General features: G+C 37.8%; 1 protein-coding gene across 1 annotated transcript in view; it reads right to left on the bottom strand.

The window, feature by feature from the left end:
• nphp4 (nephronophthisis 4) overlaps positions 1–15,554 on the bottom strand; it is a 170,258-nt gene that overhangs the window by 131,367 nt on the left and 23,337 nt on the right. Inside the window, exon 5 of the mRNA XM_080295371.1 lies at positions 3,279–3,428. Coding sequence (XP_080151497.1) covers positions 3,279–3,428 — 150 coding nt within the window. The remainder of the gene's footprint in view (positions 1–3,278; positions 3,429–15,554) is intronic.

Below are 15,554 nucleotides of genomic sequence, written 5' to 3' on the forward strand. Positions count from 1 at the left end.
AAAAGAGCTCAAAGACATGCTGCTATATCTCGCCCCCCTACATGGTCTAAGACAATTGAATCTAAGCTGGCTAACATCTTAACAGACAGATTTTGGCTGCTTGTGGAAGATGGATAGCCGTCATTTTCTGAGATATTGAGAATTTTCAAATCACATAGAAATATATGCGGCATCTAACACACTATCCCTGGTATACATCAACACAATGTTCCTTCAGCCCTGTATTGCATGTCTGTAACTGACTTGAAATAAGAGGTCATAATTAAGCTAGTTACAGATATACACACATACACACACACACACACACATATATATATATATACATATATATATATATATATATATACATATACATATATATATATATATATACATATATATATATATATATATATATATATATACATATACATATATATATATATATATACATATATATATATATATATATACATATACATATATATATATATATACATATATATATATATGTGTGTGTGTGTGTGTGTATGTGTGTATATCTGTAACATGGATACGCCTATGACAAAGAAGGGAATATGATAATCAACAATATCATATATATATATATATATATATATATATGTATATATATATATATATATACATATATATGTATATATATATATATATATATACACATATATATATATATATATATATGTATATGTGTATATATATGTATATATATATATGTATATGTGTATATGTATATATATATATATATATATATATATATATATATATATGATATTGTTGATTATCATATTCCCTTCTTTGTCATAGGCGTATCCATGAGCTGGATCAGGAATTTCAGTCCTTTTTTAGTACATCTATTTCTTTAATGCTTTGTGGAAAGCTTTCTAATCCCAGTCACTGGAATATTTAAACCGGAGAAAGACTGAAATGCTTCTGTCAGAAAAACCAGACAAAAACAGTTTCCTTTTGGATACTTGGCATTAATTGAACCCGAACTGAATGAAGAAAGCACTGCAGCAAACAGACGAGGTAAGAAAGTCTGAATCCACAATCACCCCTTTCAGACACAACAAAGAGTAAATAGCCAGTGTGATTGTAATCTCTTCAAGAGTAATGCAGCCACTGAGCATTTCATTGCAGCCCTTGTCTCAGGAGCGCAGAGTTGGACTGTTCTGAATGCAGTGTGAATATCAAGCCAGTGGCTGTGGTCTTAAAAGGCAGCTTAGGTCTCTGCTGCTCACAGCCCCAGAACATGAAGAGGATTAGCCTGCTACCATACCTCCCACTGACTCCCAATGATTATAGCTCTGCACTGTCAGACTTCATTACATTCCCCCTTAGAAACTCACTTTCTAACTACTGCAGACATTTCAACTTCTGATGGAACTAAGTTTGTAAAAAAGGGAATAACTATGATGAATGTCCCGTATGTTATTGTGACAGCTTGAAGGAGAAAAGTGAGAAGCGGTTGATCTATATAATATAAGATCAGACATGACATGTTAAATGATTTTGACTGAGCAGTGTCATATTACTCAGGTGACATCACTCCAACTCTAAACTCACTGGGGTGTTGAAAGGGGACAAAATGTGCAACAAGTACACACAATCTGTAGTACACATGAGTGCAGGTACACCCAATAAAATTCTCAATCTGTCACAATACTTTACTAACTGGTAAGTAGCTGCACAATTATGCTCTTTAGGCTCACTTTTGCCCCTTTTACTTTCCACTGAACTAAGGTGTTGAGGCCTCAGTCCCCCAGGCCTAACCCCCCGATCTTGCTGCAGTTGCTAGGTGAAATCGGTCACAAAGAGGGTGCTACAACAAAAACCTCATGATTGCTTTGGATACTAGGAAATTGCAGCAGCCACTCATTTACATGGAAGAGGCCAACTTGTTTGTAAACTACTGCAAAAGTTGAAAAGGTTGACTGAAAAAAAAGAATGTTTGCTGTAACTTCCCACTAAAGCTAACATGTTTCAAAAGGTGCAACATTTTTTTTGAAGGTTAACGGTCTCTGTTTTTTGTTTGTGTAACACTTTTCACTTTCACTACTGTTCTGCAACTATTTAGCAAGTGTTTGCAGACAAGCTGGAATCCTTCTTGAAGAATGTGAGTGACCACAGCAATTTGCTAGTGAGCAAAGCAATTGCAAGGAGTTTTCCATGAAGCATCATATTCTTCTGTGCAACCAACTTCACCTAGCAACACCAAGCAACCTGCAGCAACCACTCGCCAGCCAAATGAGGATTACGCATTTTTCTCTTGTGACCAGTTACCAGATGGTCCTAAACACTCTCTAGGCTTGTGGTGTGTTTGGGGCTTTATCCTTCTCTCTGAAACTTTACAAGGTCTTGTACTTCATAAGTGAACTGACGCTTTAAGATGGGCAAAGGCACACCACATTAACAGCCAACCTTATTGGGGGGGGGGGCGGTGTCTGTAGAAGCATATATTGAATAAATGAGTAAAAGGCAAAAGTAGGCTGATTAGTCAAGACAATGACTAACAAGTAACTTCTCCTGCTCACAGGCCTCATGACAGTCATTAGGATTTAATGTGTTTAAAATAATCTTAATGAGAGTAACAATCCAGCCACATAAGCTGAAGGCAAACAATTTGAATTCACCCAGCTGTAAAAACCAAAACTCAGACTTACAGATATTCAATTCATTAGGGAGCTTTCGTCTTACGCTGATCTCAAAACATATCAATATTTTTCTAAAGTAGTTCACACAATGAATATTCATACGTATTTTAACTGACATGCTGCTTTGTACTCTTGCAGGCTGACATATTAACACAAACTCTGACGAGGAGTGCATAACTAAGTACACGTGAGTACTCCTCGCTATGTACTAGATGCGCCTGCTCCCAGTCATTCAAAACATGTACAGTATCTCACATCGATAAAAAAGAAAGCTTAGATGCTGTCCCTACTTGTGAAAACTGTCGTTTCCACAACACACTGCTTTCCTCCCGAGGTCCTTACATGCACATAAACTTATGTCATAAAGTTTATTGAACTCAAATAGGCACAGAATCAACTTTTCTTTCTTCAGTTTTGGTACATTGTGTGGTTGAATTTAGAACAGCTCTAGGCTTCATTTCTTTTGGTTGCATGAAGGTATGTCACAGCATGTAGCAGTCAAAGTTGGGTGAGTGACAATTATTGTTTGGTGGTGCAAGCAAAGGAAAAGAATGGGTTTCAGGGCGCAGCATGTCCTATTTAAAAGGCCCTTAAGATCCTAAAATTTCTCAGTGATGTAAAGTTTACCTGTCGGGGAAGCTACTAGTCCAGGAATGTTCTCTTCCCCGGATACAAGGACATTCTCTGGAAAGAGGTGCAGGACAGAATCCAGTGCAGGATGTTTTTTCAGGACACAGGCCAAATGTGCTCCTTCAATAATCTTCAACATATTATGATCTGCAAAAGGAGACATACAGCAAATTTACGTTGAATGTTCTGCACGCATTTCATGACAAATAGGCAAACTCTTCTTCTGAATCCAAATGAGAAAGATATGCTGTTTTACCCTGTCATTATCCTCAAGTTCCCCAGAAAAATGTTATCCATCTCCTTGGCACGATGCAATCTAATATTTCTGCAGAAGCAGGGATTCACCTGACACCCAACACACATAGACGCTTTCATTTTTCAATATTCCATTTTTGCTGTTCGTGACTTATGTGCAATGTTCCATTACACTCCAAGCATCATTTTCCAGGGCTGAAACTGAAATGACAACAATTCAACTTGGAAAACACGCTCGTCCAGAGGGGCACTGCAGCGTAGATGAGACACAAGGTATGAGCAATAAAGCAGACATCGTCATCATTCAAGGAGGTCGTCCAATGACAAGCAACAACCCACAACTCCTGCCATCAACACAAAGCACAGATCATTTGGAAGGTGAGTCAAGTGGAGTTTGATGCGCTGCGTATGTTGGTTTCCTTCAAGCCTGGCAAAGCATTGCAATCTTTCTCTCTGACAGGGTTAATGACTGCACCTTCAACAGCATCAGTAACAATCAATACATGATGCTCCATTCACTTCAGTAGCTTGTTTCAAGACAATGGCATTGAGGAACCTAAAGGTAACACATAAGCAGTAGAATATGCATATTTTTGAAAGTGGTTGCTGGAAATCGCTGTGAAATCGATTGCTAAAGCTCCAGGCACACTGACCTAGAGGCTGGTAAGTGACCTGCAGTAATAACTGATCAACCCAGTTCCACCCCATCTGATCCTTGTCCTGTTTTTAATGCCCATATCTAACCTTTCATGTACGAGTGGTGACATATACCAGCAAATATATATATGTCTACAAATGGAAATAATGTTTTTTGTTTGTTTGGTTGTTTTAATGATAGTGGTCATGACTGGATATGACTGATATATAAATATAATATATAGTATATTTAAAGGGGCAAGATCTGGGTATTAGAATACAAACACAAAAAGTTTTGAAAAGCAGATGATTTACAGTCTTGTAGAACCGTAAAGTGTCAATAAACACTTAATCATATTTTACCAAATTAACAAATACTAAAAATTACCCTTATAGATATATTTTTTTATTTAGTTATTTACTTTTCCAAAATTATATAATCTTAATTTTAGTTTTCATCTTAGGCGACCAAAATGTTTTGTTCCTGGCTATTATTTTCATTTAGTTTTAATTAATTATCATAACCTTGTTGCTAACTCTTCACCCACCATGTCTTCAGCCTCAAACTATTCAGGAAAAATATAAAATTGAAAAATATATTTTTACATCACAAGTTGGATCCATAACAGAGTGCTACAGTGTTTTACAAACTCTCAGGGAATCCAGGGTTCAAGATGTGATTAAAATTTAATGGGCAGATCCAACTGAAGGCAGTTTAACTTTAACCTCTAACACAAATAGACTGTTTGACTTTGGTTTGCTATTGATGTTAAATTCTACCACTTTGCTTTGAAAAATAATAATTAAAAAAATTACCTTCTACGTTTTTTTTCTTTTCTTTTTTTTGATTTTGTAAATTCATCACAACAGTTAGAAAAGGCCAAACTACACTACAGTGTATGTTTCCTACATACAAGGTTAAAAATGAGCTCAGCCCTAACAGCACTGCAGTATGGTTAAAGATCTTTAATGCTTGCGAGTACTCACTCCGACAAGTAACCCCCCTGCAGTTTGGGGTTTTATAGGATTACCTTTGTGTCATTTCGGATCTTCCACAGTATGAGCCCTGCCAAAATATTCTCTGCAACTCCTCCTATCCTATTTATGGATACCCTTTTGTCTGCTCTGTGGAAGGCACAATGTTGTGTTTGAAACTCTCATCAGATTTGTACATTTCCTTTTTCGCCTTGCAAAGGAGTTGTGCAAACGATTAAAGACTGTTAATGGTATATGTTAATACAAATACAATGTCTGTGAATGTGCCCGCAAAAACTCAGTCTACTCTCTTCTTTAGACCAAAGCACCAGGCATCAAAATATGATGAGGCAGCACTGCAGTTATAAGAAAAACTACTCAAAATCCAGTAGTCTGGAAAAATTGCTGAATCTCAGCCACACAGAAGCAGTTTTTTCCCCTGTATGCATCAGAGTTTGGAAAATAAAAAGAACAAAGTTCACTGGTATAAAAATCTATCACAAACATGTATATTTAAGCTAAAAAAAATTAAATTAAAAATAAAATAAAAAAAATCAGCAAAACAAACAATGTTAGTTTTTCTCGTCCAACTGCACAGAATAATATTTTTATGAAAAGCTGTTGAAGTCCCAAAAAGGATGGACAGAACGTCCATTTCGGATGTAGACTGCTTTTCATTCATTTTCAGGGCAGCGCTAGTACCTTTATCGCTAAAGTCATTGAAAGGGGATTGAGAAGGAAAGAAGATGATGGAGTATATCACTGTGTTCCCCTCCCTGTCTATGACTCATCCCACACAAACCCTTTAACTCTCTCTACCAGTACAAAAAAAGTGCTTATGTCAAAATCCAACAAAAAAAGATGAAGTAGAAGAAGAAGAAAAGGGGTTTGGGGAAAATTCTAAGATTGTCGTACTGTGTCAACTGTTCTACAGACGTTTTTAGTGGCAACAGCAGCTCTCGCTAAAAGGGTGTTTCTTACCATGAACACACAGGAGGGAGGGAAAAGTAGGATGGGCAGAGAAAGGAAAAGGGAAAAGAAACACAGAACTTTCCTGACACAGATGGTGCCCAGGTGTCTGCAACTTTTTCATCTTTTATTTCGTGTTATTCATTATGCATCAAGCTTGGGTTTCAGTCAGATGCTGTGCATAGATTAGAAAACTACCCCAAAATTTCCTTACAGCAGAGTGTGGTACCGCAGAGTCAGTTGAGCAGCAACTTGGCAAGAGATGTGAAACCGAGAAACTGGAGAGCGGGGGGAGGGGGGAGGGGGGGGGAGAACAAAAAAATGGCTCGGCATCAAACAGAGGTAGTGGTTTTGGGAGAAGGTTGTGTAGAAGAAGTAATAAAGATGAGAGCTTAGGCATTACTGAAAGTCAAGCACATACAGGGGCACTTGTTAGTTTAACATTTGCTGGCTTTATATTCATTTTTTGCAGTGAATCAAACTTACTACATTAAATACATAATTCATTATGTTAGGTTACAGAGTTTTTCAGTACAAGTTAAACTATGTCATTTTGATTGGAAGAGTGTAAGAAACATCAGATCAACTTTAGTCGTTTTGTTTTTTAAGATGCTCATTTGCTTCAACTGAATGATAAATAGGTACCGCAGCAGCTTGTGTCTACAAATCAGGCTTAACTGTACTGCATTCAGGTTCAGGGTGAATCAGAGATCACGGTGTGACAGCGACAGCCATATAATACTCAGCAGTGTGAAGCAGGCGTGTAATGAATGACATCACTCAACTGTGAGGTGAGCTATTAAGGTAACTACCAGCGGGAGGGAAAGATACTGTCGTCTGAGACATGATGAAGAGGGAAATATTGTACACAAGGGTGTAGAGACCACCTGTGAGATACAAAGGGATGAGTGAGAAGAGGATCAATCGCTTTTGGGACCTTGTTAATTCTCTTTAATAAGTGCAATGTTCTGGCTGTATTTACAAGACAAGGTACTAAATCATTACCAATATGATTATTAGGATTTACTATAATTAGCACATCTGAATCATATGGACTCCTGCAGGGAGGCGATACACTGGATAAAAATCTACAGAACTACTGGTTTATCTGTCGAAACCAATTCCTTTTATTTTGACTTTTTTAATTTGTTTTCTTTGATCAGAATTTAGAGTATACTCTAAATCAAGATCTAACAGTTTCCTAATGTGTGTGCATTAAATCATAATGACATTGGTGATATAGCTAATTACTCAGGACTATTTGGCAGAGCTGTTCAGCAGGAAATTTTTCAGTATTTTGGGGGGTAATTTGAGCTCCCAGACTATTAACTAAGTAAATAGATTCAAATCCAAGTCATCTGGCAAGTCCAAATTTCTCTCTCAAGCCTCACATCAAAGGTTCTATTAGCTACTTGTCCACTCACATTACTTAAAAATTTAAAACATTTATTTTATCTTAAAATGAATTCTAATAGGCCTGTGGTGATTCATCAAGTAAGTCAGATTACAAAAAACTGATGCAAATTCTTTGCTTTGCTGGCTCGTTTCAATCCACACAAGAATGTACGGCTCAGTGGTCACTCTCACGACCCGATCCAGAAACCCAGTTGGTTCTACGCATGAGAAAAAAATGTCTGTATTACCTTTACTGTATTATGTGCACTGTCGTTTTATTAAAAAAAAATAAAACGTCATAATAACATATTTTTTAACTGTCAGGTGGCAGCATGGTGGCGCTGTGGTTAGCACTGTTGCCTCGCAGCAACTCCACATCTGCCCGGGGCGTTTCTGTGTGGAGCTTGCATGCTCTCCCTGTGTCTGCGTCTGGGTACTCCCACAGTCCAAAGGGGTTTAATTTATTGGTGATTCTAAATTGTTCATAGATGTGAATGTAAGTGTGAATGGTTGTCTGTCTCTCTGTGGGCCTGCAACAGACTGGCAGCCTGTCCAGGGTGTACCCTGCCTATGGCCCTATAATAGCTTAGATGGGCTCCTACCGTGCTGGTGCAAATAGGCACCAGCCTATCTAGAGGAAGTTGATCTAGCTGCGACCAGTGCTGTGTTTAATCAGTTACCAAGAGATATACAGCAAGAAAAACCTCACCATGATGATGACTTCAACCTAGCTCAATTTGAGCCTCAAGGAGTTGCATCCGATAAAAAGCATTGTTTAAGTGCAAACTAAACATAGCAGTGACAAAAGCAAACACTTTTGTAGCATTTACAGCAATAACTCTGCTGAAAGCACTGAAAAACCTCCTTTTTGGCCACAGATAGAATTTTTAAGTGTGTAATTGACAAAATCTGTCATGACACAACCTTTCTATCCTCTTATGCTCAGACATACACAATAAATTAATGCATCATGGCTTCAAATAAGGCTATGCTAATGTGAACACAATGTACCATCTGTGTGTCCTCTCATCACATTAACAGGTCCCCAGAGCAGCTCTCGATCCTCATTTCAGTTTTTCTTCTCTCTGCGTCTTCCCCTTTTCTCCCAGTTGGTTGAGAGGAGAAGCTTAGATCAGGCCAATGAGCATACTGCCTCCCTTCATGCTTTTATCCTTTAAGACTTTCAAAAGCCCCACGGCAACTTCCTTCCTTTCATTTTTCCTCCTTTTCCCATTTCCTGCCTCTTGACCCTGACTCCAGCACTGGAAAATGGGGGGTTTTTGACTTCTTTGCTGCCACCATTTTCTCCTGTCTTAAGCTCTCTCCAATTCAAATTGTATAATGAAACTCAATACGGAAGGACAATTGTATGCCTTTTATATGAACTGTGTTTTATAGACTAGAGCAGTGTTTAACCATTGAAGCAAACTTTATCTTCTGCTGGAAGATGAAATATGTTTATCTAAGGTGTCATGTTTTTAGAGTCATGAAACACTTTTGTTTGTCTTCTTTTAATAAGGCCAGGCTGCACTAGTCTTTTTTTCCCAACATCTGACCTTATTTATCAGATAATTTACCCTGATGTTCATTTCAATTATATGACAAGAATTAGGTGTCTTTTATTTACTTTGCCAGTGTTTGTTCAGCAAAAAACAGAAGAAAATGAATAAAACAATTCTTAAAAAAGAATTACATTTCATCACATTATGACTGAGGTTCTTCACCCACAGGTGGCGCTGAAAGAGTGAAGTTAAAGCCAAAGTAGCTTGGGCTGGTGTGAAAATACTTTTGTCATATTAATCTTTTGCTTTGTCTACATCTTTGCTCCACTGGTTTTCTGATATAAAGGTCACCAAGCCTATGCCTAAAATTAGTAACAATTTAAGTGTATGTGGTCTAGTAAAAGAAAAATCTAAATGTCAAGACAATTCACATACACTTAAAGAAAAAAAAAGATGCTTGCTTACCCAGTATCACGGGTTTCAAATAAGTCTACAGCATTTCAGAATAATAATTCTCCCCTCATTTTATCACTGAACACTGTAGGTGCTTCACATTTAAATAACCCAGTTTTGCAATCCCCATAGACTGAATACAGAAGATGGACAAAGCCCCATGTGGCATCTCATATTGGTTTGTGATCTCAGTTTTGATGCCTGTATTTTAGCTTATCACTATCACAATACTTAGATCATACGGTAGAGGACATAGTTATGCTAGAGTTTTGCTAGAAATCCTGGTTAGTAAGATGCATCTATAGACTGTATAAGTGCATCGCCAGACATATCTTGTAATTGTTAATAGACATATAGTTAAAAAACAAGAATTTCACTCACCAAAAGTGGAGTACAGACTTTTTATAAGGTATACAAAAGTAACCACACACCAATTTACATTATTTGACAGTTATAATAAAAAGACAGACACAACAGACATAGTTGAAAGCACAAGTTCACTGACCAGAATTAGCTCAGCTGAAGCCCAGCAGAACACTATCGCTACAGCTGCCTGTGTTGCCATCCATTTTACTCAACCAGAGGCAGACAGTCAGTGGTTATATTGGCACTACGACCTGCCATACTAGGCATTCATTATCTTTATAAAATTATGTTGTTATAACAGACTGTGAAACTTTTAAATACATCCATTAACCTTTACTTTCTATATAAACATACACAGAACACAATTTACTGTATGTGTGGGGGGTAAAAGCTCACATTTACGTTTCAGTGGTTTTAGGTGACAGTTTTCAAATAACTGATATTCTTCACTTCAACTTAAAGTTTTCTAGAATCAAAAAAAAATTACATGTTGAATGGGTTTAGAAACTTTCAGAGCATCAGTCAGCGAGGCCTGTCAGTTTTAAATGCATTTCCCGCCTTGCTTTGTATGCCATAATCTCGTAATAAGTTATATTAAAGAAATGAATCCTCTTTAATTAACTCAAAGTAATAGTGTGTTGGTCAAGTAAAAGCATAGCGTGACCATAATGTCATTTGAATGTGGCTGTAGAAATCTGTCACAACCTTAAATCCCATTTCTTTTTCTCCTGTCCAAAAGCACATGAACTTGAATTTGCTGACATTTGGATTGATTGGGTCCATTTTCAAACGTACGCTTCACTCACTCTTTCCATTGATCTATCTTTATTTTTATGTAGAGAAGAACCCCATGAATGCATTTTCCCATGAAAAATTGCAAAAAGGAAACAAAAGTTGCTACTGATTCATTTTGAGGCTTTATATTGTGATTTAGCAGACAATTCTCAGTAGATTGTTTTGATAAAGGCTGCATTTTGCCCCGCAAACAGTGGAAAGAATGCTTGTCCGGCTGAGTGTGCCTACAAATAAAGCACAAGTGGTGGCCTCAAAAAAGAAAATTAGGTCTATTCAGGGCCGTAGAGTGCGACCAATTTGGTCGCAAATGCGACCAAATTTTTCAGTGGTGCGACTAAAAATAAATATTTGGTCGCACACTGTTCCGGTAAAAAAAAAATAAAAAATCTCTGCAACTCTCCTTGTGGTCAACAACAGACACACATTATGCCCCTATCGTGGACTAAACCAATCAGAGATAGTCAGGGGCGGGACCTCTCTGATTGGCCGTGGTCCAGTTGAAAGTGCAGGTGGAAGAGAGAGCTTATAGCTTGAATAAAGCGATATCAATTCATTAACGGATTCCACACAAAGACCTAAACACAGAGCGGACCCGACACATCAGAATCAGCTTCGTCTTTCTCGGCTTTCTCACCCGACGGCCCGAACACGGACACGCTGTCGGAGCTTAGCGATTCTTCGGGTCCGCGCTGTGTTTAGGTCTTTTTGCGCTGATTCTGAGCTGCAGGTTTTGTCTCTCTCCAACCAAAATTCGCCGAGCCAGCAGCAAAAGAAGCAGCAAACTGCGCTTCACATTTGATCAATGTCGTCATGAATTCCCTCTGACTTTTGCTGTTTTGCTTCCACCACGATAAAAATCACACTTCCTGCACAGCTCTCTCTCTCTCTCTGTACTTCAGGAACAGTTTCCCGTCTCAAATCTGTTTTCTGCATTATTCATTCGCTTATTACCCACCAGTCTACCGTTGTTTACAGCGCTTTTTCTTTTTCCACTTAAATGACCTCGGACAAGAAAGCCTAATTTCTGCTGTTCAATACTGAAGAAATATAAATTTCTTAAAATTATGCAAAATTGTAGAATATTGCAGAATATTTTTAAGGTTATCTGCTATAAAAAGCCAGACCAGGAAAATCTCCTTCATGTTTTCCTGTGTTTTATTCTCAGTTACTTTCACACAAAGGCATCTGCTGTGATTTTCACAATTCTGATGAAGTCTCATGTGTATCAGTACTGATAAATGATCAGAATTATAATATTTCTGACTGTCTGAGGCTAAATTGAATCAAATCAGGACTTTGAGAACCGTAATCGAATGGATTATAGAAATCAGTGATGATACCTAGCCCTAGTGAGCAGCCTAGGCCTGAGAGAAGTGGATGTAGCTGTGGGTAATAAGAAAAGATGAAAAGAACTATTGATAACTTTTTTGTTAAGTTAAGGCCTGATCTGTCTGAAATTCATAGCCAGTGCTCTGACACGGTGCCATCAATATTTGAATGCTGAAAAAGCACAATGTATCCAGAAAACACATTATATGCTGCAATAAATGCACTGCCCAAGTGTCCCCTCTCCCCACGGCCTTTCAGCAGCAGACAGCAGCAAACAGGTCGGAGGAGGAGGCCAAGATGATGATTAAGTTTAACATTTTTTACAATATTGACAAAGCACTTGAAGCACAACTTTGTTAGTTAATAATTTAGAAATTAATATTGTCTGTATGGACTCCCCCCCCCCCCAAAGAAAGTGCACATGTAAAACTGCGGTTGAAAAATTTGAGTGCGCCTAACTTTTGTGCCGGTATGCCTAAATTTTTTAAAGTTAGGCGTACCGGTGCGCCCATGTCAAAAAGTTAGTCTAGAGCCCTGCCATTGTATATAGATGGCTCAAAGTTTTCTTGATGTTTTTGAATAAGGCAGGTTCACACAGTATTTACACAGTACACACAATCACAAAGACATAAATAGAAGCAGTATAAGGTTTAATACATCAATAGACAAGAGAAAAAATACTACAGATTTTTTTGTTTATTGTAATTTTTTTTAAGCTTTTAGCACTTTCATCTTTTTTTCTCCCCCAAAGGGAGAGACTATGTAATTCCATTTGTTCATTTGTCTTTCCGCCTATCTGTCTGACAGATAGGAAAGATTTGATGCTCAAATTTTGTGTGATGGTATAAACCCATAACAGCTAAAGCTGATTACATTTTGGTGAAAATCAGGTCAAGGTCACACACCAAATGTAAAAAGCTTTATATTATCCACAGGTTTTTCATGGATCATCTTCAAACTTCAAACCAATCTACCAGGCCTTGAGGGCATGAGTACCTCAGGTGGCTTAAGTGGTTGACCTTGACCATTAGCTCCCAAGGTCAAAGTTGACCTTGGAAAAAAATTAAAGACACCAAATTAACTATAAGATATATGATGAAAGGCCATGGAGAGAGCTGTACGACATACTTTTTATTTTGATAAAAGTATTTGATAATCACACACTGCCTAAAACCATCACCCTTCAGCACCATGCTTGAGAGCTGGTATGAGGTGTTTGTGCTGATATGCTGTGTTTCACTTTCACCAAACATGGTACTGTGTATTATGGCCAAACATCTCCACTTTGGTCTCATCAGTCCAAGTGGCACTGTTGTAAAAGTCTTTTGTTGAGATACAACTTTGCTGCCAGATTCTTTTTTAGAAAGAACAGGATTTCTCCTGACAACCCTTCCAAACATGCTATTACAGTTCAGTCTTTTCCTAACTGCACTGTCATGAACTTTAACATTTAACATCCTAACTGGGGTAGCTCTTGGGTTTTCTTGCAATTTCTGAGCATTGCACAAACTGACCTTGGGGTGAATTTGCTGGGATGTCCACTTCTGAGAAAACTGTAGCATTGTGCTCCAGACCAGCAGGCTGTCAAAACTTATTATTTTATTCAGATGGTCACACTTACTGAAGATCAGTTAATCAAGTGTATCTATATAGCAACACCTGCCTGCTACTTACCCTTTTATTCCTAATGGAACCAGTAAGTGTGCTATTATTTTTTCACAAGACTGCATAGAGTGCATAGAGATGGAAAAGTGATATGTTTGCTGTGTGTGGTCATTTCTGGACTAAAATGTGTGAGCCCTTAAGCTAGCAGCTTTTATAATTACTATAAGGAAACACCCTCTAATGGTTGCTATCAAGCAAGCATTAGAGGGTTTATAATGCTTGCTATCTCTGTAATATAGCAGACGTGTGGAAATCCAGCCATTTTTTATTTAAATTCATTCACTTTTATTCAATTCAACTTTTAACCCCAGACTCATTTGCAACACATCAAGACATAAAAAAAGATATTATCCTTCTCTAGAGCCACAGTATTTTCAAAAACAAAGTCAGGGAAATTACATAATGTGGAATTGCTAATGAATGAAGGGTAAAAAGAAACATCCTCTAGGGAATGATTTCTCATTATAATTCTTCCACACCATAAGACATGAATGGCCACTATAAGAACGTGCTTAATTCACTTCTGCACAAAATTTTTTTAGACACTTATTTAAAAAATAAAATAAAATAATAAAACCACTCCTAAGTATTCCATGTCACCCAGCAGATAGGGACTGCGGGTCTCTGTCACAGTGGATGAAACTAAAAGTTATTAAAAGTTAAGAAAAAAGGCTTTGGACACAAAAGAGCTACAGCAAAAGCAGCAGCAACATGGCTCTTAAAAGAAAGAAGCAACTTTCGACTAAATAACAGGCTTATGTTTAATAATTCAGAGAGCATAACAGTCCGTTTGAGAGGAGGTTTTCTAATATTCATGTGACATGATAGCCAAGACAGGAACTCTGGCTCTCACTGGGCACCGTGTTATTCATACTGTGAGGCACGTCTGTTTTGTAATTCATAGCCTTGGGTTTAAGTCAAAGACAATTCTAGATCAACCCAGTGCTTTAGCAGAAAACCCAAGAATTATCCAAAACATCTCTAAATCTAAGGTAAACCAGATAACCAAAACTGTCAGCTTTTACCAGGGAGCGAAAACCTGCATTTTGTCTCAAAGGGGGAAAATGGCCTTTTAAAAAAAGCCATTGAGGTCATATAGTCAATAATCCACTGACCAAGTGCTACCTAGGAAAATATTTTCAAGGTGAAGAAGGTGTCTGCTTCAAATGTGTGGCTTAAGCAGGCTTTAGGGTCGGTACAACTGCTGGTGTCAGAAACCCCGTTACATCACACCTCTCTCCTCTCTAACATCAGGTAGGGGATGCCTCTGTCAGCCTATATAAATTTGCAAAATTGATGACTAGATCGTCTACGCTAAGAAATGCCCACTCCGAGAATCAGGTTATGTTAGACTTTCTCTTTGTCGATTTTAAAAAGGTTAGGGTTATAAAAATTATGTCATAATGTACCTACAATTTATTTAATCTGTCTCTTTTTCCATTAGCACTAAAACAGTTTTGAAGTGGAAACATTTCTCCCAGGGGAAAGGATCAAAAGTTGGCAAAAGCATCTTAAAACAGGACTTTCCAAGCCTGCCAGGAGTGGCTTCACCAGAAGGAAATCCTGGAGGCTGCCCTTCTTTTGCACAAAGGTGCAGCTGCAGCCTTCTGTGACCCATGGTCCCAGACTCACTTAAAGTCTTTGAGTGAGGATTCTACCATGTAACGCTTGATGTTATGTTAATAAAACAACTGTCAGCTTGAGCACTGTCCTTGAAAATGATTCAGGTCAATTACTCGATGTTACTGTAGATGGACCTCGGAGTTGTAATCTGTCAAAAATGACATGCTTAAAAAAACTGTATATATTTTTTTAATTATTATAACTCTACTGCCTCTGCTGTAAAGTGTTCCTCTCTTTCTAGCCCTTGTTCTTAGTTTGTTACACACACACCTTTGTGGCACTTAGATGTGATCGACCAAATGGAAAATAT

This window comes from Astatotilapia calliptera, chromosome 20, assembly GCF_964374335.1.
Source record: "Astatotilapia calliptera chromosome 20, fAstCal68.1, whole genome shotgun sequence".
NCBI classification, from domain to species: domain Eukaryota; kingdom Metazoa; phylum Chordata; class Actinopteri; order Cichliformes; family Cichlidae; genus Astatotilapia; species Astatotilapia calliptera.